Below are 24,449 nucleotides of genomic sequence, written 5' to 3'. Positions count from 1 at the left end.
GTCCAACCTTTTCTCGTGAGGGGTCACATTATAATTTTTGTCCTCCATAGGGGACCAGTGAGCAAATTTCATGAAGATAAAGGTATTAGAAATTTATTTTACAATTGATCAAACCCATAAAAATTGTGTATTTTTGTGAACAACCTTTAAATGAGAAGACTAATTTATTAACTTACTTTCTCATCACTATGTTGAACACTGATTTAGTGAGATACCCAGCATTGTTTTTGCTTGTAGAATGTCTGCCCGCACGCTTGATGTAGCGATGCAGAGTATTCCGGATAGATGTCCATCTGTCAGGAATGATCTTGATTGCTCTCTGTGTGTATCTCTCTCTGTCTCCCCCTCTCTCTCTGTCTCCCTCTCTCTCTCTGCCCCCTCTCCCTGTCCCCCTTTCTGTTCCCCTCTCTGTGCCTCCCCCTCTATATCTCCCTCTGTCTCTGTCTCTCTCTCTCTCTGCCTGTGTTACTATGTGTGTATGTGTTTCTCTCTCTGTCTGTGGCCTCTCTATCTGTGTCTCTGTCTCTGTGTCTCTGTGTGTGTCTGTGTATGTATGTCTCTGTCTCTGTCTATCTCTCTGTGTCTCTGTGTGTCTATCTGTCTCTCCCTCCTCCCTCTGTGACCCTCCCACCTCTCTGTGTCACTTCCTCTCTGCTTCCGGGCCTGGTTAAACGCCTCCTCAGGTGGCTTCTCCTCAGTGATGGTGGCTGAGATGAAGAGCCCAGCTCCGTTCGCATGCAAAGCCAATGCTGGGCCTAAGCTCAAGGCCCAGAAAGCCGCTCTGAGAATGCAGCTTGGACGGGAAGTGCCGGTAGACATGCAGCTCAGACCGGGCACCCAGTTTGAGGCAATATCTGAAGAGCTGTTGTTACAGTTCTTCGAGCGCACTGTAGAGTCCTAGATTGTAGGTGGATCTTGCTTTTCGTTGAGGCCCAGTATTCTTCTTAAACCTTCTTTGCTGTAGGAGACTTTTCTCTCTTGGGGTTCATGTGGCTTCAGTGGGTTTTGGAGTTCCGTGAGAAAGAGATGGGAGCAGACAGGAGAGGCTGTGGTGAGCCAGCCGGGAGAGGTCTTTTCAATCCAGGAGCAAACAGCTTTCTGACCAAACTGTACAATTCAGGAAAAAACCCAGACTGCCAAGCAGATTAGTCATGTGACTAACTGATTTGACCACATCTGTTTGTGGTTTGTATTGGAGCAGGGGATAGCTCCTTTGTTCCCAAACACAGTCTGTTAATATGCAAAAATGTCTTTCCAGCCAGGGGCCTGGCAACCCCTTGTCACAGGCCTTCTCTTCTTCCCAGCAACAATTTGCAATTTAATGTCCATGTGGCGAAATTGACGTGCCTCATTCTTAGCAGGTGGGGGCCTGCATGACATCAGTGATAGTGGATCCGCACAAGCGGACCGCTAACTTCAAAGCACGCCATCGCGATTTGCGGCGTGTTCGTAAAATTCAGCCCAAAGTTTTACTAAGGCTCTAACTTTGCCTCAAAGCAAACGCTTCAATTAGGCAAGGTTGACTGTGAAGAATAGTTGTTTGCAGAGCTGTGAACCTCACAGCGGACATCCTATGTTATTTCAAGGTCTTTGACGAAAGACAGTTTTACAACATTCCACAGTTTCATGTCAATTTAAGAAACCATTTTGCTTCCGCAGTGCATGCTGGTAGCTTCGGTTAATGTCTGTACAATTGCCTACAGCATTCAGTATTTCATTCAAACTATCGATCCTCCTGGGTTGGATAGCCTCGCAAGTCTAAATGACAAGTTGTGATTAAAATCATGTTACTATTTCTTACAACATTCAGCTGATCCATGGCCTAAAAATGAGACCTAATGGCTGCTTGTGCTGCCAAACTTGGCCATTTACATTTTCCATCAGCATTCTGCCTGCAAATATAGGGAAAGAAACCATTTCATTGGGCTGTACTGTGTTCATGCCTCTGGAAACTTGTATTTCTCCCTGTTGATACTAAAGATCATCATAAGGTAAATGAGGTGTTGAGTGATATCTCAGCAAGCCATTTATTCCATCCAAATGAGAAAGTTAACATAGTTGGGCCTGCTAATCATACCTTGTGTCTTCAATTTATCTGCTCAAAATTACTATTTCTCATTGATATCTTTATTTGGTAGCATTTTTATGCTATTACAAACTTTTGATTACTCTTTGACAAAGCACCTCAATGCCAAAGGCTTAAAGGAGTAATATGCCAGAATTAAAAATATCATCAAACGATTAAAGATTTTCGCGGCGGTTTTACTGTTTCTATTCTTTCGAGCCCACGGTTTTCTAGCCATTAAAGTAAATGGGAAAACAAATCTCAAGGTGTCAAACATAAAAGTAGAGACCCCACATGCTACTGAAAGTGTATATTGAAGCTGTGTATTTTTTACTTGCAACAACAAATTGTATTTATATAGCACCTTTTACATAGTAAAATGTCCCAAGGCACATCATAGGAATGGTACCAAACAAAATTTGACACTGAGCCACTTAAGTGATATGAAGGCAGAAGACCAAAAGCTTGTTCAAAGAGATAGGTTTTAAGAAGCATCTTAAAAAAGGAAAGGGAGGTAGAGAGACAGACAGGTTTAAGGAGTGGATTCCAGACAAAAGGGCCTTGGTAACAAAGGCATGGCCACCAATGCTGGAGAAATTAAATTTGGGGATACTCAAGGGGCCAGAATTAGCGGAGGGCAGATACCTCAGAAGTGTGTAGGGCTGGAGGAGATTACAGAGATGGGGAGGGACGAAGTCATTTGAAAACAATGATGAGAATTTTAAAATCAAGGCGTTGCTTTACCAGGAGCCAATGTAGGACAGTAAGGACAGGGCTGATGGGTGAACAGGACTTAGTGCGAGTTAGAACACAGACAACAGAGTTTTGGATGAACTCAAGTTCGCAGAGGGTAGAACGTGGGAGGCCTCTTTGACAAAAAAATCTATTTTGTTGATTAAATATCTTCCTAAAGTCACCAGAACTGTATTTCGAATAAGAACTTCAAGCATTTAATGGAATTCTATCATACAGTTGGCATAGTTCCTGAGAAAACGGAAACAAGTAAAAAAAAGCATGATTTATAAATTTGTTGAGAAAGTGTAAACACATCTCTGTAAAATGCTAAGAGTGAGCTTGCTAGTATTGCTTTTATATAAGGGCATGAATGAGTTAGTCATTTAGCTCATCAAACCTACTCCCTTCACAATCCATGCATGACATCATGAATTATTGGCTTCCTTCACCCAGCCAAAGATCTTTTCACCCTCTTCTTAACCCTGATGAGAAACAGATCTATTAATATTTCTGTGACTTTCAAATTGTTTTCTCAACAGTTATTGATGCAGTTCCATATTATCAACCAACCCAGAATTATAAACATATCTGGTGTTCTACTTTACATATTATATATCTTTTGGAGAGGGAGGAATTAATTTCTAATCGAATTCAGGCTTGTGGATAATGTAATTGTATCCACAAATGTTGTGCTCATTGTCCAAGCTAAATAATTCGCTGACCTCAATCTTATTTATCACCTTCATTATTCTGAATCAAGGTTTTCCTCAGTCTATTTTTCCACTGCAAAAATAAGCTCAACTGCCAGAGTCTCTCTCCATAATGTAATACTCTAAGGCCTGGAATCATCCTCTCACTCTTTTAAATCTCTCCAGGATATTATATAGTTAGCAACAATGGAATCATATTTGCTGTCCTCCAGTACTCAGGCTACTACTCCAGTATCCATAGAAACATACTAATATGATGAAGAAGATCATTAATTTCTTCTATCACTTCCTTCTTCTAAAATGTAATCCTTCTGATGTAGAAGCCTTCAAGTTTTTGGAGACTTGATGGGCCAAATGGTCTCCTTACATACTGTATGAATCTGTGATTCTGTGTATGCTCCCAGTTGTGGCAAAGTAAATTTGCAAGTAAAACACAGTGGGGGAAAAATTCATTCACATAGCACCAATTACGTTGATTCCCTCGGGGCAGGCTGCTACTAGATATTGATCTCATTAAAGAACACTGTGCGGGCAGTGCAGGTAGCAGCCTGTGGTGCTGCCTTCCCCCAGGGAATCGATTTATCTGCGTAATGCCGCTAGAAGCAGTGCTACATGAACAAATTTCTCCCCATATGTACCTTTTCAACTAAGTATTGTAAAAGGTTTGTTTAGTATGAAAAGAATGGTAAGAGACTAACAGCACCTTATCGCAAACATTGTAACCGGTAACAATTAAAACCGGCTTCACCCAAAGATGTCATCCACCCACTGACACCTGTACCACAGCCAAGATATTTTCATTTAAATATTGAAATTCATGCAGACATTATGTAAACCAAGTGCACAGAGAGTGTGTTATGCAAAAATTAATTAAATGTACTTTTAATCAAAATCTGTATGATTATATGTGCAAACCCAGCACAATGCTCTATTATAGTAATGGATATTAGCTTTTGTGTCCCTATCAACACCTACCTGCAAAAGAAGCATTGGCTGCTTTTGGCTATTTTATCTTTAGGGACGTCTGAGGCAGATAGGTTTATTGTATTGTAGAGCTCAAATGTTGGGCTTTAATAGGAGGAATACATCTTGTGCCTTTGATATTTGATTGTGTTTTCTTCTACATTACTCAGGTCAGCAGAAAGGAAGAATGTCACTTGTAAAAACAAAACTTGCTACAGTCTCAGCCTCTTAATATGGAAACTGTTTTAAACACTGCTCAGCATTTTATTAAAAAGTAATCTACTCAGGGATATTGTGTGTCATAAATAATATAATCTGGTCAGAGGTCATGATTTTAAAATGAATATTTCATGGTTTACAATGCATTAGTTACAAAGTCTGCTAAGATTTCCTCAGATCTTTCATAAAACTGCTATTTTCATCTCCATGGCTTTCAGTAGAATAAATCAACCTTGCGAAGTTACCTTTCTCTTGTTGTTGTTGTTTACTTCACTGGTCCAAAGCAAGTGGTTTTGTTGCTGATAGCCATAAAACAGCTAATTACATTTGTTGACAGAGTGAAAAATGTGCTAATGTCTTTAAGAATAATAAATAAAATTAGTCCTGCCCTCTATCAGGCTTATTCAATTTACTTTTTCCCCATAAGCATTCAGGCGGGTTTGTGGATGAAAAACAATATGAACATCATTGAATTTTTTTCTTTACACCATCTCTTTTTAGCTCCCGGATATCTCCCAAACTGAAAATCTCAGCTCCCCAAGTAAAGGGACGTTCCTCAATGAGGCCATGATGAACAATGATCAAGGCTTAATGGATTGCAGCTCTCACAATGTAAGATCAACACAACTGGGATTAAATGTCAATTTTAGATTGGACACATAATTTAACAGATGACTATTTTTATGGATTCTGATTTTTTAATCGTTCAATGAGCAGGAGAATAAGGGAACAGGTACGTGATTTTATTTCTTCCCATCTCAGCCTTGTGTCATCTATCCAACTGCATATTCTGTACAAACAGAATTGTGTTTTGGGGATTAGTTTGTATCAGGTAATCAAATACCAATATTGGATGAAGAAAGCGAATATTGTAGCTGCAGCATTTTCCTTAATTTGTACCAAGCCTACAGTTCTGTTTTTCATGACTTTTACATAATCTTCAAACTCAAACTTTCAATTGCACCAAATAGGAATATGGCTTTCAAATTTGACCTAAGTAAAAATCTATTGTTACTAGAATAATAAGCCTTACCTTCAGACAAATTAGTTGAGCAGTTGAGGGTAACAAATTGTTTTACCAAACATATCTCCTGAAATTCACAAACTTTTGCTTTGATACTAAATAGGCCAGGATTTTCTATTTCTGTACTCAACAGCTCTCGATTTTTCGCTCTTTCATTTTACCAGGAGGAATATCAGGGCCTAGTGAGGACAGATATAAATAGCCCCAGATGAACTTTTTAAAACAATGCCCTAATCCAAGCACAGAACCAAACCTTTTCTTGCTTCTGAGACATGCTTTCATCAGGTTCCATCTCAAGATTGAAAAAATAAACTGATGAAAAAGTGGGCTTAGATAAAATACAATTGGATGCTATGGTGGGTGAAATGATACAAAGAGGATGTTTGATGGACTGGATGATCTGTCATCAGCCATGGCTGTGTTTACCTTCTTAATATATAGGAAGTAGCTGGCTTTATTGCAATGGAATCTGAACTTGAGACATAATCAGAAATGTCTTGCAAGAAACTTCTTGTTAAATAAGTCACATTGGTTCTAATGACAGCCGCAGTTTTGTTAGAGATCTGATTACTCCACCCATTCTTTTTTCCCAAAAATATACTTTATTCATAAAAATCTGTAAAAAAAAAATTACAAAACAGTTCAAAACAGCACCAAGTTGACATTCCAAAAAGTGCAAAGGAAATCAGTTTTCTTCAATACAGAAGTGAGTTGCCTCACAACCCTTCCATTCCATTTTACATGCCATGTACATTTTACAGCAAACCCATATTTGGTGTATACTGCCCGAGGGGTTTCCCATGGGTCCAGCCCCTCAGTTCACTTTGGTGGTGGTCTTTCCCCATTGAGCCTTTGCAGCCGCTGCCCCAAGCTTTAGTGCGTCCCTCAGCACGTAGTCCTGGACCTTGGAATGTGCCAGTCTGCAACACTCGGTCGTGGACAACTCTTTGCGCTGGAAGACCAGCAAGGTTTGGGCAGACCAAAGAGTGTCTTCCACTGAATTGATGGTCCTCCAGCAGCAGTTGATGTAAATCTCGGTGTGCATCCCTGGGAACAGCCTGTAGAGCACTGACTCCTGTGTTACAGAGCTGCTTGGGATTTACCTCGATAAAAACCACTGCATCTCTTTCCAAACCTGCTTTACTAAGACACATTCCAGAAAGATGTGGGCAACTGTCGCTTCCCCATCACAGCCACCTCGAGGGCAGCATGCGGAGGGGCCGAGACTCCGGGCGTACAGGAAGGATCTGATGGGGAGGGCTGTTCTCACTACCAGCCAAGCTACATCTTGGTGCTTGTTTGAAAGTTCTGGTGATGAGGCATTCTGCCAAATGACTTTGGCAGTCTGCTTGGGGAACCATCTGACAGGATTCCCCATCTCCTTTTCCCGTAGGGCCTTGAGGACATTCCGTGCAGACCACTGCCTGATGGATTGGTGGTCAAAGGTGTTTTCCTGCAGAAACTTTCCCACGAAGGATAGATGGTATGGCACAGTCCAACTGGATGGAGCGTTACGTGGCAATGTGACCAGACCCATCTTTCGCAACACAGGGGACAGATAGAACCTCAGCATGTAGTGACACTTGGTGTTTGCATACTGGGGCTCTACGCACAGCTTGATGCAGCTGCACACGAAGGTGGTCATTAGGATGAGGGGAGCTGTAATCATTTCCATCTGACTAGTCAAAGTGAAAGCGACCTGGACAGTGAAGAAGATGCAGACTGACTTTACACACAAACTGGATTACACAAAAATCTGGAACTACAAAAGTAAATATGAAAATGTCAAACTGTCTGCTCAGTTTCATTGAGTGGTCTGTATGCCACTACTTTACATTTGTAAATGTCAACCAAAGACATGTCTTTTACCTCAAAGCAAGTAGCATAATATAATCATCCCTAAATAATAGAATCAGTGATTTAAACCTCCCTTGCAGGCATCTTTTTCATGTCCTTTCTTGTGTAGTTAACATAAAGTGAAAGAAAATAAGGTGCTTGGGTGTATTGGTGCTTGACAGTGTCGTGTGCCAAAGTGGTAGCGCATTAGTAGAGAACATAGAAAAGGTGCAATGCTAAATCAGTAACAAATCAGAGACAACGAAGGTTCCACTGAATCGTTCATAATTAATAGTGTTGTTCCTTTGTATAGTGTAGCTGCCTGTGGTCCACACTTGGCCTCTTTACACTGCAAGACAGGGTTGGAGTACGAGCACCAAGATCAGAACAGCTGTGTCGTGCAGACACAGTTGCTGAAAAATCATGATTGTGGAGAATGAAACTATTTTGTGAGCGAGTGTCCTTTGTCTCCAGAAACACACTGCATTGCTTTCTTTGTATTATTGTGCTGTATCCAAAGGGGCATCAAACCAGGAATGGATAGGATCAGATCACCTCTAAAATGAAGAATGCTATGAAATTAGCCTTTTCTTAAATAATGAAAATAACAAACCTTTATGCAGCTGTTTAACACATCCAATCAAGCTGCACTTTCATAATAGCTCCATCCCTGTTAGTGGCCCATCACATTTAATGCTAGGCATGAGTCATGGAAGAGATTGAACAATTAGAAACTAATGCATACTATTTAATGAACCATAGCAGAATATTTACAGATGTACAGGGTGGTAAAAGAATTACAGGCCATTCAGCAGGCATTTATTAAGTATTATAATATGACATAGGCTGTGCTACATGTGCAGTCTATTTGGATGCTGTGTGAAACATACACATAAGCACATAAAAGCTTCTCAGTTTTATAGTTTGCAGTAACTGTAAGTGGTTTCAAAAGGATCAGTGAATTAAATTGCCCTTTTTCCCCAAAAAGGTTCAAGCTGGCAGTCACATTTCTATGTAATTTTCAACATTTACAAAAATGTAATTATCACATTCAATAGTCTTTTTCCCACACCATAAAGAAGAAAACAGAAATTTTGTTTGTTATTTTAGCAGATTTTGTTTAACAGACAGCTGAAGATGCTTCCATCTTATTTCTGTCCGATCATTGTGCGCTCAGTGCTAGCATTTAATACTTGTGTTGTACATAATGAACTTACAGCTGTGGTTCTGCAAATTAGGTATGAAGGTTATAAGGGAGCTCTATATTATAGTCTGATTCTATTACTTCCCTAACTACATCCCTAACTACTGTGAACCTCAACATGGGCCTGAGATGCATTTTCCTCCCCACATCCATTTTTGTTTTCATCCACCTGTTATCGCCCCTTGTCTCACCTCCATTGCTGCCGAGACTCGAACCATACCAGCTTTAAGCTTAGTTTTTCTACTGCTCCCCTAACCAAACTGCCTACTTACAGCCTCCATAAAACTGCAACTCTTTCAGAATGGTGTTGCTCATGTCCGTCTCTACTTAAAACCTTGCACTTCCATCATCTTCACTGGGATACACTGGCTCCCTGTGGTTCTTCAAATCAATTTCAAAATCCTTGCCCTTACTTCAAATGCCTTCAAGGTCTCAGTCTACGTTACTTCAGTGATCTCCTTCAGCTCTATATTCCCACTCATACCCTTTGGACCTTTGCGACTGGTCTACTCCTCATTCACTCTCTTCTTTACTGCACCATTAGCAACAACTCTTTTAGCAACCATGGGCTGGATTTTAAAAGCAGCTCAGGGTCGGGATCAGAGGTGGGCAGTGCCACATCTCAGGCTGAAGTGAATCACACTTGAAATCACAGCTGTAACTTTAACAAAGATTTAACAAGTGTATTATTAAAGACTTCTGTCGAGTTCTTGCTTACTGCTCTCACTGGCTACAAAGCTATTTGACCTTACAACAACCCCCAGGTCAGATGTTTTCCCCAAAGCACAAAGATACTTTCAGTTTCCCTTGCAAGTATCATATATTTTCCAATACTCAAGCGCACACATATAATAATGACATTAAAAACAGCTCAGGGTCGGGATCAGAGATGGGCAGTACCATAGTTTCCAGCCGTTGGCCGTTGTGGTCATTCAGCACCACGATCTCGACCCTGAGCCATTTTTGGACAGGACAGGTCAGGGTCGGAGAGGCTACCTGCCCAGAAGCGGCAGGTAGCCAATTGAGGGGAATTGGGGCCAATTGCAGGCCCTGTTCCCACGCCGACTGTGATTTCCAGTTAGCAATATGGGCAAGAGACATTGGCCTGGACCACAGACAGGCAACCATCGGGAAAGGGGGGGTTCCACACTTCATCCCGTAACGTACCAGTCAAGGCCAATGGGGCACAGCTGCGGCCGCTGCCCCTCCATGATCATGGACGGGCAACTGTGGCCTTTTTAAATTAAAAATGACTGACCTCTTGTTCAGAGGGTGCCTCCATGTTGAGTTGCCCTCTCTCTCCATCAGAAATTGGCAGCTCCCACCTCAGCCAATGGTGCCTCCAATGTGCCAGTGCTGGTGGGCCTCCCATTGGCCCTTCAGCTTCAGACGCCGGCTCATTGTCCTTAATTGGACAGCGAGCCCACTCCCTGCCATTAATTGGCCTGGCCTTTAAAAATGCAGTTGGCCAAGTCTGGAATATGCCATGTGGGTTTGGAACCCAGAAATGGTCCAGGCATCCGGTTCCAGACCCCAGACTGAGAATCCAGCCCCATGTCCCTATTTTCTGAGCTACCCTCTTCAATTCCCTTTGCCTTTTCTCACCCCTTCCTGCTTCCAAAAGGCTTTCAACATTTTTTAATCATCATCTGCTGTTTTGGCACCATCTGCTAATTCCATTCTACCTGTTCTTTCTTTTTCTTGGTTATCCATTTTCTTCTCCACCCTGTGAGGTGCTCTGAGACATCTCATCAGCCTGAAGGACAGTGTAACCCTCCATGAAGACCTATCCAAAGTACTGATTTGTCATTGAAGGACCATCCTCTTTTAGCTTCAATTAGAGCTGATAAGTCATATCAGGATACGCGCTGGAACTATTTACATACCAATACAGGTCCAACCCTTCCTTGGATTGGTAGAGTCACAATTGTAGTATGGATTTCAGCCTGCCAAGTGAAATAGGCCGCACACACTGGAAACTCCCATTTTCTTCAAAACTCAAAACAACGTCATGAATGCTTGTGCATAATAAAGCACTGCATTTTGGAGAAAATCGAAGTGTCAGTGGAATGAAACTGTTGTGTCATGAAAAGGAACCCGTGTGAATAATATAGGCTGTAAGAATAATTAGGTATGTAATAGAGGGATGTTTTGTGGAAGCTGTCATATGCAACAGATAGTATAATGGAAATTTCAACCCAGTAAGGTAGATTTTCCAAATTCTTGCCATTCAGTAATGCATTTCAGAAAATTTTAGGCATGCTGCATGCAGGAAGCAGTGAAAACTCATTCTGCTATCCCTAATAATACTGCTTGAATCAAAAGAATGTGACAAATACTTATGCAACTTTAATTGAATATGATGTAACTTTTCTAGAGAAATTTCCACATTCTACATTTGTGCTGAAATCGTTATTAAAGAAAAACTTCCTGCGTGGAGTAAGCCATGAAAAGAGTTGTGAACACTTATAAGAAATTCCTTTTACAAAGACAACAAGCATGTGCCTGGCAATCCAATGGCCTCTATATTAGGGTCCACCAGGCTGAGTGGGTAGGTGTGAGACCCACCTGATATTGGAGCTGGAGGATCATTTAATTGAGCTGTGAATTCCCCTGAAGCATCTGCAGGCAGCTGGCCGGCGAATAGGCTTAGAATGTTGGGCTGCCGCATCGCCAGCAGCAACCTTAGGTAAGTGATTATAGAGGCAAGAAAAGGGGTCGACCTTAAGGGAAGGCAAATGGTAGCAGGGGAGATCCAGAGGCTGCTTAGATCCTCGTCACCCGGATGGGAGGAGGAGACCTGCCTGCCAGAACAAGCAAGCCTGGACAGATTTTGCAGAGGAGGTCAGCAGCCGTGGGGCCATCCAGAGAACCTGGCTGCAGTGCCGCAAGCAGGCGAATGACCTCATGCGATCCACCAAGGTAGGTGCACCACACTTTGATCTCCTCAGGGGCACTCATGTGGCAATGCATAAGGGTGAGCTAGATTAAAATGGAATGCCAACCCAGTCCCAGACAATGGGGCCAGATAGTATCATTGCCTGTTACAGGCATGTCAGCATCTTGGTAAATGGCCCTGGTCCATCACAGTTGACTCCTGCACTGCCGCTTCTGAGTGGCCACATACAGGAAGCATTCCTGTGGCACCATCATGGACAGTCAGGCAACTTCCAGCACAGGTGTTGAGCATGTCTTTGTCAGGCGACTAACAATGGTCATCCAAGTGCTTGCAGGAGAAAACTGTCCACAATGCAAAAGAAAGGGTGAAAAGAAGGGCTGGTGCCGTGTTCCATGCAATCCTGACCACCTCCCCCACCCCACCCCGATGGAGGAGGAGGAACTGGAACTGTGAGGACTGTGTGGGGACAGTGTGGGATTGCGATATTGCAGATAGTGAGATGGGAGTGGAGACACAAGAGAGCACGTGACCTAATGGATGGGCACAAGAGACCCTCTGGCAAACACGATGTATAGTGCTCATATGTCTGCCACTGGTCACATAGAGCTCTACACTACCACACTAAGAGCGGACTGAAGGGAGTGATGGAAGGCACATTATCCTCTAATCTTTCCGCACACGCATGTCTAAGACAGGAGCAGACAGCTGAAGAGACCTTGGGACAGCCGTCCAATTACTGAGGAGAAAGAGGGAGCCTCAGAGGATGCACCGTCACATCATTCCCCTGCATTCCACCAGCGCAGATACTCTCATTTCAGTGGGCATCCATTTGCAAGTATCTCTGGGATCACAATCTGGTGAGCACAGCACAGACATGCCCAAGCATCTGACAGAAGCTGTGACAACCAAGGCCACTGACACTCATGGGAGTATTGGAGGGCCCGGCGATGCTGAGCCGCAGGCCGATGACATGCTCTGGAGTCGTCAGTAAGGTGGCATATGCTGGAGTTACAGTGTGAGGTGTGATAACATCTGATGGAGCTTCCACAGGCTATGCACACCCCAGCATGGATGATGGAGGAGTCCATCCGGGGCATGAGTGCTGCCATGTCTCTGGCAAGTGCGTACTTGGCATTCTCCATCGAGACATTGGCCACCCTCATGGAGAGCCATATCCAGCAAACCACCCAGTGGATGCTAGAGATATGTGCAGACCTGCATGCAATAGCCTCGTCTGTGAGCTTTGTGTAGCAATAGCAGGGTGAGAGGCGGGGAGGGGTGGGCGAGGCACCTGGACTCACTGCCAAGTCCTCACACTCCTCAGGTAATCAGGGAGGTACAACTTTGGTTCTGTCTTCACGAAGGAGGACACAAATATCATACCAGAAATGTTGGGGAATACAGGGCTTAGTGAGAGAGAGGAACTGAAGGAAATCAGTATTAGTAGAGAAATGGTGTTGGGGAAATTGATGGGATTGAAGGCTGATAAATCTCCAGGGCCTGATGGTATGCATCCCAGAGTACTTAAGGAAGTGGCCCTAGAAATAGTGGATGGATTGGTGGTCATCTTCCAAGATTCTATGGACTCTGGAACAGTTCCTACAGATTAGAGGGTAGCTAATGCAACCCCATTATTTAAAAAGGGAGGTCGAGAGAAAGCAGGGAAGTATACACCAGTCAGCCTGACATCAGTAGTGGGGAAAATTCTAGAGTCCATAGAGTCATAGAGCAAGATACTGCAATGAAACAGGCCCTTCAGCCCATTGAGTCTGTGCCAACCATCAACCACTCATTTATATTAATCCTACATTAATCCCATATTCCCTACCACATCCCCACCTTCCCTCAATTCTCCTACCACCTACCTACAGTCGGGGCAATTTACGATGACCAATTTACCTATCAACCTGCAAGTCTTTGGCTGTGGGAGGAAACCGGAGCACCCAGCAGAAACCCACACGGTCACAGGGAGAACTTAGAAACTCCACACAGGCAGTACCCAGAACCGAACCTGGGTCGTTGGAGCTGTGAGGCTGCAGTGCTAACCACTGCACCACTGTGCCACCCTTGAATTCAAATTTCACCATCTGCCGTGGTGGGATTCAAACCCATGTCCCCAGAGCACTAGCCTGGGCCTCTGGGCTACTAGTTCAGTGACAATACCACTGTGCCACCACCTCCCCATGATCAAAGATTTTATAGCAGAGCACTTAGAGAACAGTGGTAGAATCGGGCAAAGTCAGCATGGACTTACGAAAGGGAAATCAGGCTTTACAAATCTACTAGAATTCTTCGAGGATGTAACTAGTAGAGTTGATGAGGGGGAGCCAGTGGATGTGGTTTATTTGGACTTTCAGAAGGCTTTCGGCAAAGTCGCACATAAAAGATTAGCACGTGAAATTAAAGCACCTGAGATTGGGGGTAGTGTATTGCGATGGATAGAAAATTGGTTGACAGACAGGAAACAAAGAGTAGGGATAAATGGGTCTTTTTCCGAATGGCAGGCAGTGACTAGTGGGGTACCGTAGGGATCAGTGCTAGGACCCCAGCTATTCACAATATATATTAATGATTTAGATGATGGAACTAAATGTATTTTCTCCAAATTTGCAGATGACACAAAACTGAGTGGGAGGCTGAGTTGTGAGGAGGATGCAGGGAGACTTCAGGGTGATTTGGACAAGTTGAATGAGTAGGCTAATGCATGGCAGATGTAGTATAATGTAGATGAATGGGAGGTTATCCACTTTGGTAGCAAAAACAGGAAGGCAGATTATTATCTGAATGGCTATAAACTGAGAGAGGGGAATATGCAACGAGACCTGGGTGTTCTCGTACACCAGTCGCTGAAGATAAGCATGCAGGTGCAACAGGCGGTAAAAAAGGAAAATGTTGGCCTTCATAGCGAGAGGATTCGAGTACAGGAGCAGGGATGTCTTGCTGCAATTATACAGGGCCTTGGTGAGGCGACACCTGGAATATTGTGTGCAGTTTTGGTCTCCTTATCTGAGGAAGGATGTTCTTGCTATAGAGGGAGTGCAGCGAAGGTTTACCAGACTGATTCCTGGGATGGCGGGACTGACGTGTGAGGAGGGATTGAGTCGGTTAGGATTATATTCGCTGGAGTTCAGAAGAGTGAGGGGGATCTCATAGAAACCTATAAAATTCTAACAGGACTTGACAGGGTAGATGCAGGAAGGATGTTCCCGATGGTGGGGGAGTCCACAACCAGGGGTCATAGTCTAAGGATACGGGGTAAACCTTTCAGGACTGAGATGAGGAGAAATTTCTCCACCCAGAAAGTGGTGAGCCTGTGGAATTCACCACCACAGAAAGCAGTTGAGGCCAAATCATTGTATGTTTTCAAGAAGGAGTTAGATATAGCTGTTGGATCTAAAGGGATCAAAGGATATGGGACGAAAGCGGGAACAGGTTACTGAGTTGGATGATCAGCCATGATCTTAATGAATGACGGAGCAGGCTTGAAGGGCCGAATGGCCTACTGCTGCTCCTATTTTCTATGTTTCTATGAACACCAGCTTGACAGTTAAGATCAGCTCATCACATTCTGTATATTATGTTTGGTTTAGAGGATGACCATAGTGTCTTTACCGAACAATAGAAGTCAATTTATAGTGAACTAATCACTGAGTTTATATAACATACTGATCTTGTAACTCTGTGTTCTTAAATCAAATGAGTGAGTAGAAAAATGCCATAAGTAATTTCAGCCTGCTCTCAAAAGCAATGAGCAGGTAAAAAGTCAGACGATAAGAACTTGCAGTTATATCTCCTTTCACATCATTAGGTTATTTCAAAGCAATTCATGATCAATGAATACTTCTAAATTGCAGTCACTGTTGTAATGTAGGAAAATATGGCAGGCAATTTGTGCACAGCAAGCTCCCACAAGCAGTTTTTAAATAAATAACCAGATAATAAAGGTGTTTGTTGCGAGATAAACGTTGCCCAGGGCACCAAGAAAACTCTTCTGTACTTCAGTTAGTGCCATGGGATATTTTTTGTCCACCTGAGAAGGCAGACAGGACCGCAGTTTAACATTGCAGTTAAACCGCAGTTTAACATTGCACATGAAAGTCAGCACCCCCAACAGTACAGCACTCCTTCAATATTGCACAAAAGTATCAGTTTGGTTCATTTTCTCAAGTGTTGGGAGTGGGGCTTAAAGCTCCTATTTCCTGACTCAGGCAAAAGCTCTCCCACTGAGCCAAGCCAAATGCCTTTAAACCAGTTTATAGAGTAGTTGACTGAATATACTATAGTATATGTAAGAATCACTGTCAAAATGCTGTGCATCCTAGCCACTAATCAGTCAATATACAAGATACAGTAGTACTATTTAAAAAATAGATACAAGTAAAACAAAAAGGCCATCTTAACTCATCAGTTCAGGAAAATAATATCATATAGTCTCTTCATTACTCATCCAGCTATTGCTTAAATAACTTTAGGATTTTCACCTTCACCAAGTTTAATCTGAACATTGGGACAAAGTTTCCTCTGGTCATGCTGAATAGCTGACATTTTAACTGAGGATTTTCTTTGATCACTAGATTCAACCTACAAAACAGGCAGAGGAGAGCTGACAAAATAGGTAGAAGAGACATTATAGTAAGACCCTGACTTTTGGCATATCTGCACTTACCATGCAGCACTACATTCAATGCTGTGAATAAGGATTGACAAAACTCGATAAGTGAGCACTCAGAAGTCTGACCATCACTCCCTGAATGGTGCAATCTTATCAGGTCCCTGTGTATTAGTGATATTGCCAACATATTGAAAAATATTTTCCATGGTCACTACTTTGAGCAAAATGATAACAGAATTATATTGTTGAATCTAGTGATCAAAGAAAATCCTTAGGCTCCAGTTAAAATGTCAGCTATTCAGCATGACCAGAGGAAACTTTGTCCCAATGTTCAGATGTTTAATACATGAAAAGGTGATCACTAGACAGAAAGCTGTAGCATCATATGATGCAATTTAGCTCAGGTTCTAAATGCTCAGCAGACTTATTGTGGTAGATTTTCAACTTGTCACCTAGGTTATACAAACTGTCTGATTTAACTTGGGGGGGACTGAGAGCTAGTTGCTAGGTTATTTTAAAACACAAAGTTAAAGGCTTGGAGCAGAGGTATCCAACATTTTCATATGGGGGCCACATTACAATTTTTGTCTTACATAGGGGGTGAAATGAGAAGCTTTTTTATGTTGTCTGATGCAACATCAATGAGATGTGTGGAATTCAGTTGATTGACAATCTCAAACAGGTTTATGAAATAACAAACTTATATACAGCACAGAGTTATCTACTTACAGGACTTACCTCTTGGTGTTACAGTTACAGAGTGAGACTGGCATGTAGTCACATAACTGCATCCTGGTACTTGGCTCATTAACATACTAAGATCTTAAAGGGACATCACTCTTAAAGGCAATCACACAACAGGGGGCCGGTGAGACAATTTCGGAGAGATAAAGGCATTAAAAATGTATTTTACTATTCATCAAAACAACAACAAATGTGCATTTTTGTGAGGAACCTTTAAATGAGACTAATTTATTTACTTACTTTCTTGTCACTATGTTGGTCACTGATTTAGTGAGATACCTGGCATATTTTTTTTGCTTGCACAAGTAGTCAATATCTGCCTACACACTTTTTGTAGCAATGTGGAGTATTCCAGATAGCTGTCCATCTGTCAAAAATGATCTTGATTGCTGTTTCTTCCTCCACTCTCTCTCTGTCTGTCTTTCTCCACCGCCCTCTTTGTGTTTCCCCTCTGTGTTCCCCCAACCCGTGTTACACCCTCTCTGTTGTCCCTCCCTCTTTGTGTCATCCCTCTCTCTCTCTCTTTTCTCTCTCTTTCCCTTCTTTCTTTCCCCCACACTCTCTCTGCCCCTGCCTCATTCTGTTCCCCTTGCTCTCTGCCCCCCCGTCTCTGAGATTTACAAAGATGTTGCTAGAACTATAAAAATGTAGCTATGAGGAAAGATTGGATAGGCCGGGGTTGTTCTCTTCGGAACAGATGAGGCTAAGGGGAGATTTGATTGAAATGTACAAAATTGTGAGGGGCCTGGATAGAGTGGATGGGATGGGCCTATTTACCTTAGCAGAGAGGTCAATGACTAGGGGGAACAAGTTTAAAGTGATTGGAAGAAGGATTAGAGGGGAGATGAGGAAAAATCTATTCAGCCGGAGGGTGGTGGGGATCTGAAACTCACTGCCTGGAAGGGTGGCAGAGGCAGAAAAGCTCATCCCATTTAAAAGGTGCCTGGATGTGCACCTGAAGTGTTGTAACCTGCAGAGCTACAGACCAAATGCTGTAAAGTGGGAATGGGTTGGGTGGCTCTTTTCTTTTGGCTGGCACTGTCATGATGGGCCAAGTGGACTCTTTCTGTGCCGTAAACTTTCTATGATTAAATGATTCTATGTTCCTGAAACATGTGAGCAATTCACAGCTTATAATGTCTAATTTTAAATGCTCAGTCCTCAAATCTTCATACCAAATTCACTCCACTACTCATGCAAATGCAGCATGAAATCTTTGTATAACAACATGCATGATTAATAACTTTGGAACAAGTAACCCAATACTACAAATTGCAGATGATACCAAACTGCAGGGGAGGGTCCTGGGAGGGAGGAGGGGGCTGCTATGGCTAACACTGAGAAAAAATACTACATGATACAAGAAGTGATTAGAAAACTTGCAGACTGGGTAGTTAAGTCCTCTGCAGCGGAACTTAACTCCAACCTTGCCATCCTGGGAGCTGGCATCCGCACTATTCTTTCTCCCTGCCTGGATGTAACCTACTTGCGTATGACGACTCACCATATGCTGATCCAACCTCTATGCTACCCTATAAAGTACACAGTGCTAGTATCTGAGCTGGCAGCTGCAAGTGAGAGATCAAATGACAGTGTATCATCTTCATCAGTATCCTGCTCCTCTTGGGCTTTATGTTCCTGCACCAGTGTTTGACGAGATGGCAATTCTTGGGCATCTGAAAGCAGAAAGGCACAGGGAAGGGTTGGGATGAGGGAAGCGGGGATGGTGGGGAAGCAAGAGGTGCATGCTTACACCATCTGCAACATGTAAATTAGAAGAGATTGTGAGATCAGGGAGAAGTGGGATGTGGGAAGATCCAATATGTAGGAACATACTTATCATCTTAATGGTTTCAGCCCCTCTGCTGGCCATGGCCACAGTCAAAGAACAAAGAACAAAGAACAAAGAAAATTACAGCACAGGAACAGGCCCTTCGGCCCTCCAAGCCTACGCCGATCCAAATCCTCTATCTAAACCTGTCGCCTATTTTCTAAGGGTCTGTATCTCTTTACTTCCTGCCCATTCATGTATCTGTCTAGATACATCTTAAAAGACGCTATCGTGCCCGCGTCTACCACCTCCGCTGGCAAAGCGTTCCATGCACCCACCACCCTCTGCGTAAAGAAATTTCCACGCATATCCCCCCTAAACTTTTCCCCCCTCACTTTGAACTTGTGACCCCCAGTAATTGAATCCCCCATTCTGGGAAAAAGCTTCTTGCTATCCACTCTGTCAATACCTCTCATGATTTTGTACACCTCAATCAGGTCCCCCCTCAACCTCCGTCTTTCAAATGAAAATAATCCTAATCTACTCAACCTCTCTTCATAGATAGCGCCCTCCATACCAGGCAACATCCTGGTGAATCTCCTCTGCACCCTCTCCAAAGCATCCACATCCTTTTGGTAATGTGGCGACCAGAACTGCACGCAGTATTCCAAATGTGGCCGAACCAAAGTCCTATACAACTGTAACATGACCTGCCAACTCTTGTACTCAATACCCCGTCCGATGAAGGAAAGCATGCCGTATGCCTTCTTGACCACTCTATTGACCTGCGTTGCCACCTTCAGGGAACAATGGACCTGAACACCCAAATCTCTCTGTACATCAATTTTCCCCAGGACTTTTCCATTTACTGTATAGTTCACTCTTGAATTGGATCTTCCAAAATGCATCACCTCGCATTTTCCCTGATTGAACTCCATCTGCCATTTCTCTGCCCGACTCTCCAGTCTATCTATATTCTGCTGTATTCTCAGACAGTCCCCTTCAGTATCTGCTACTCCAGCAATCTTAGTGTCGTCTGCAAACTTGCTAATCAGACCACCTATACTTTCCTCCAAATCATTTATGTATATCACAAACAACAGTGGTCCCAGCACGGATCCCTGTGGAACACCACTGGTCACACGTCTCCATTTTGAGAAACTCCCTTCCACTGCTACTCTCTGTCTCCTGTTGCCCAGCCAGTTCTTTATCCTTCTAGCTAGTACACCTTGGACCCCATGCGCCTTGACTTTCTCCATCAGCCTACCATGGGGAACCTTATCAAACGCCTTACTGAAGTCCATGTATATGACATCTACAGCCCTTCCCTCATCAATCAACTTTGTCACTTCCTCAAAGAATTCTATTAAGTTGGTAAGACATGACCTTCCCTGCACAAAACCATGTTGCCTATCACTGATAAGCCCATTTTCTTCCAGATGGGAATAGATCCTATCCCTCAGTATCTTCTCCAGCAGCTTCCCTACCACTGACGTCAGGCTCACCTGGATTATCCCTGCTACCCTTCTTAAACAAGGGGACAACATTAGCAATTCTCCAGTCCTCCGGGACCTCACCCGTGTTTAAGGATGTTGCAAAGATATCTGTTAAGGCCCCAACTATTTCCTCTCTCGCTTCCCACAGTAACCTGGGATAGATCCCATCCGGACCTGGGGACTTGTCCACCTTAATGCCTTTTAGAATACCCAACACTTCCTCCCTCCTTATGCCGACTTGACCTAGAGTAATCAAACATCTGTCCCTAACCTCAACATCCGTCATGTCCCTCTCCTCGTTGAATACCGATGCAAAGTACTCGTTTAGAATCTCACCCGTTTTCTCTGACTCCACGCATAACTTTCCTCCTTTGTCCTTGAGTGGGCTAATCCTTTCTCTAGTTACCCTCTTGCTCCTTATATATGAATAAAAGGCTTTGGGATTTTCCTTAACCCTGTTTGCTAAAGATATTTCATGACCCCTTTTAGCCCTCTGAATTCCTCGTTTCAGATTGCGCCTACAATCCCGATATTCTTTCAAAGCTTCGTCTTTCTTCAGCCGCCTAGACCTTATGTATGCTTCCTTTTTCCTCTTAGCTAGTCTCACAATTTCACCTGTCATCCATGGTTCCCTAATCTTGCCATTTCTACCCCTCATTTTCACAGGAACATGTCTCTCCTGCACGCTAATCAACCTCTCTTTAAAAGCCTCCCACATATCAAATGTGGATTTCCCTTCAAACAGCTGCTCCCAATCTACATTCCCCAGCTCCTGCCGAATTTTGGTATAGTTGGCCTTCCCCCAATTTAGCACTCTTCCTTTAGGAGCACTCTCGTCTTTGTCCATGAGTATTCTAAAACTTACGGAATTGTGATCACGATTCCCAAAGTAGTCCCCTACTGAAACGTCAACCACCTGGCCCGGCTCATTTCCCAACACCAGGTCCAGTATGACCCCTTCCCGAGTTGGACTATTTACATACTGCTCTAGAAAACCCTCCTGGATGCTCCTTACAAATTCTGCTCCATCTAGACCTCTAACATTAAGTGAATCCCAGTCAATGTTGGGAAAATTAAAATCTCCTTTCACCACCACCCTGTTGCTCCTACAGCTTTCCATATAATCTGTTCACATATTTGTACCTCTATCTCACGCTCGCTGTTGGGAGGCCTGGAGTACAGCCCCAACATTGTTACCGCACCATTCCTATTTCTGAGTTCTGCCCATATTGCCTCACTGCTCGTGTCCTCCATAGTGCCTTCCTTCAGCACAGCTGTGATATCCTCTTTGACCAGTAATGCAACTCCTCCACCCCTTTTACCTCCCTCTCTATCCCGCCTGAAGCATCAGTATCCTGGGATATTTAGTTGCCAATCATGCCCTTCCCTCAACCAAGTCTCAGTAATAGCAATAACATCATACTCCCAGGTACTAATCCAAGCCCTAAGTTCATCTGCCTTACCTACTACACTTCTTGCATTAAAACAAATACACCTCAGACCACCAGTCCCTTTGCTTTCATCATCTGCTCCCTGCCTACTCTTTCCCTTAGTCACGCTGACTTCATTATCTAGTTCCTTATAGGCTTTAGTTACTACATCCTTACTCTCTACTGACCTCATTTGGTTCCCATCCCCCTGCCACATTAGTTTAAACCCTCCCCAACAGCGTTAGCAAAAGCACCCCCAAGGACATTGGTTCCAGTCCGGCCCAGGTGTAGACCGTCCAATTTGTAATAGTCCCACCTCCCCCAGAACCGGTCCCAATGTCCCAAAAATCTGAGCCCCTCCCTCCTGCACCATCTCTCAAGCCACGCATTCATCCTGACTATTCTTTCATTTCTACTCTGACTATCACGTGGCACTGGTAGCAATCCGGAGATTACTACCTCTGAGGTCCTACTTTTTAACTTGGCTCCTAACTCCCTAAATTCTGCTTGTAGGACCTCATCCCGTTTTTTACCTATATCATTGGTGCCTATGTGCACAACGACAACTGGCTGTTCACCCTCCCCCTTCAGAACGTTGCTGCTCCAGGGATTTCCAGCACCGCCTCTTCCATGGGGGTGGGGAATAGCAGTGTGACTGTTAAGTGCTGCTGCCTGTGGTTATGGGCCACATTGTCATGCAAGAGAAAGGCAAGTGTGTCAGTGAGTGTGGTGCAATGTGTTTGGATAATGTGCCTCTTGTAGTTGAATATTTGGCAGCGTATACAAACTGAAAGACATGCTGCAGTGCTAAGTGTATGAGACTGAGTCAAGGCTATGAATGTGAGAGGACATAAGAACATAAGAAATAGGAGCAGGAGTAGGCCATTCAGCCCTTCAGGCCTGCTGTACCATTCAATGAGATCATGGCTGATCTTCTACTTCAACATCATTTTACTGAACAATCCCCGTATCCCTTATTATCTTTAATATCTAGAAATCTATCAATCTCAAGTCTTCAAAATACTCAATGACTGAGTCACAATAGCCTTCTGGGATGGAGAATTCCAAAGACTCACCACCCTCTGAGTGAAGAAATTCTTCCTTATCTCAGTCCTAAATGACCTGTCCGTATTCTGAGACTGTGTCCCCTGGTTCTGGACTGCCCAGCCAGGGGAAACATCCATCCTGCATCAACCCTGTCAAGTCTTGTAAAAATGTTGTATGTTTGAATGAGATCACCTCTCATTCTTCTAAACTCCAGGGAATAAAGGCCCAGTCCATTTAATCTTTCCTCATAGGAAAATCCCTCCATCCCAGGAATTAGTTTGGTCAACCTTCATTGCACTTCCACTATGGCAAAGAGTGGTAAAGAGACCAAAACTGCACACAATACTACAAGTGCAATCTCACCAAGGCTCCATATAACTGCAGCAAGACATCTTTACTCCTATACTCAAATCCCTTTGTAATAACGGCTAACATACCATTTGCCTTCTTAATTGCTTGCTGCAGCTGCATGCGAACTTTCAGTGATTCATAAACAAGGACACCCAAGTCCCTTTGAAGTTCAACACTTCCCAGCCACTCACCATTTAAAAAATATTCTGTATTTCTGTTATTCCAGCAAAGTGGATAACCTCACATTTCTCCACATTGTATTCCATCTGCCAAATTTTTGCCCACCTGCTTAGCCTCTCCAAATCCTCTTGAAGCATCTCTGCATCGTCCTCACCACTCACACTTCCACCCAGTTTTGTGTCATCTGCAAACTTGGAAATATTACATTTAATCCCCACATCCAAATCATTGATATAGATTGTGAATAGGTGTGGTCCAAACACTGATCATTGAGGTACCCCACTAGTCACAGCCTGCCAACCTGAAAATGACCCATTTATTCCTACTGTCAGTTTTCTGTCCATAAACCAGTTCTCAATCCATGCCAGTATATTTCCCCCAATCCCATGTGCTCTAGTTTTGTTCACTAACCTCTTGTGTGGGACCTTATCATAAGCTTTCTGAGAAACTAAATATACCACATTCTCCATTGCTCCCTTATCTATTATGTTAGTTACATCCTCAAAAAACGACAACAGGTTTGTTAAACATAATTCTCCTCTCATAAATCCATGTTGACCCAGCCCAATACTACCATCATTTTCTAAGTGTCCTGTTATCACATCCTTTATTATAGATTCTAGCATTTTCTCTACGACTAATACTACACCGACAGGTCTGTAGTTCCCCATTTTCTCTCTCTCTCCTTTCTTAAATAGTGGGGTTACAATTGCCACCTTCCAATCTTCAGGAACCATTCCAAAGTCTATAGAATTTTGAAAGATGACCAGCAATGCATCCACTATCTCTGCAGCCACCTCTTTCAACACTCTGGGATGTAGATTATCAGATCCAAGGGATTTATCTACTTTAAGTCCCATTAATTTCTTTGGTACTTTTTAAAACTAGTATTAATATCTCGCAGTTCCTCATTTGCACTAGTCCCTTGATTCTCCATTATTTCTGGGAGAATTTTAGTATTTTCCTCCATGAAGACAGACACAAAGTATTTGTTTAGTTTCTATGCCATTTCCTTTTTCCCCATTATAAATTCTCTTGACTCTGCTTGTAATGGACCACATTTGCTTTTGCTATTCTTTTCCTTTTTATTATGAGTATTTCCATTTATTTTGTATTGAAACTTGAAAAACTGAAAAGGATTTCTCTGGATATTGAGGCATCTG

The 24,449-nt window shown here is 43.1% G+C and overlaps 1 protein-coding gene across 2 annotated transcripts in view; it reads left to right on the top strand.

Moving 5' to 3' along the window:
- luzp2 (leucine zipper protein 2) overlaps window positions 1-24,449 on the top strand; it is a 355,809-nt gene that overhangs the window by 313,703 nt on the left and 17,657 nt on the right. Inside the window, exon 10 of one of the 2 annotated variants that reach the window (XM_068046914.1) lies at window positions 5,194-5,304. The exons of the other annotated variant lie outside the window; for it this stretch is intronic. Coding sequence (XP_067903015.1) covers window positions 5,194-5,304 — 111 coding nt within the window. The remainder of the gene's footprint in view (window positions 1-5,193; window positions 5,305-24,449) is intronic. 2 annotated transcript variants of the gene reach the window in all.

This window comes from Heterodontus francisci, chromosome 14 (assembly GCF_036365525.1).
Source record: "Heterodontus francisci isolate sHetFra1 chromosome 14, sHetFra1.hap1, whole genome shotgun sequence".
Classification (NCBI taxonomy): Eukaryota; Metazoa; Chordata; class Chondrichthyes; order Heterodontiformes; family Heterodontidae; genus Heterodontus; species Heterodontus francisci.
This window is presented reverse-complemented; position numbering and strand designations above follow the sequence as displayed.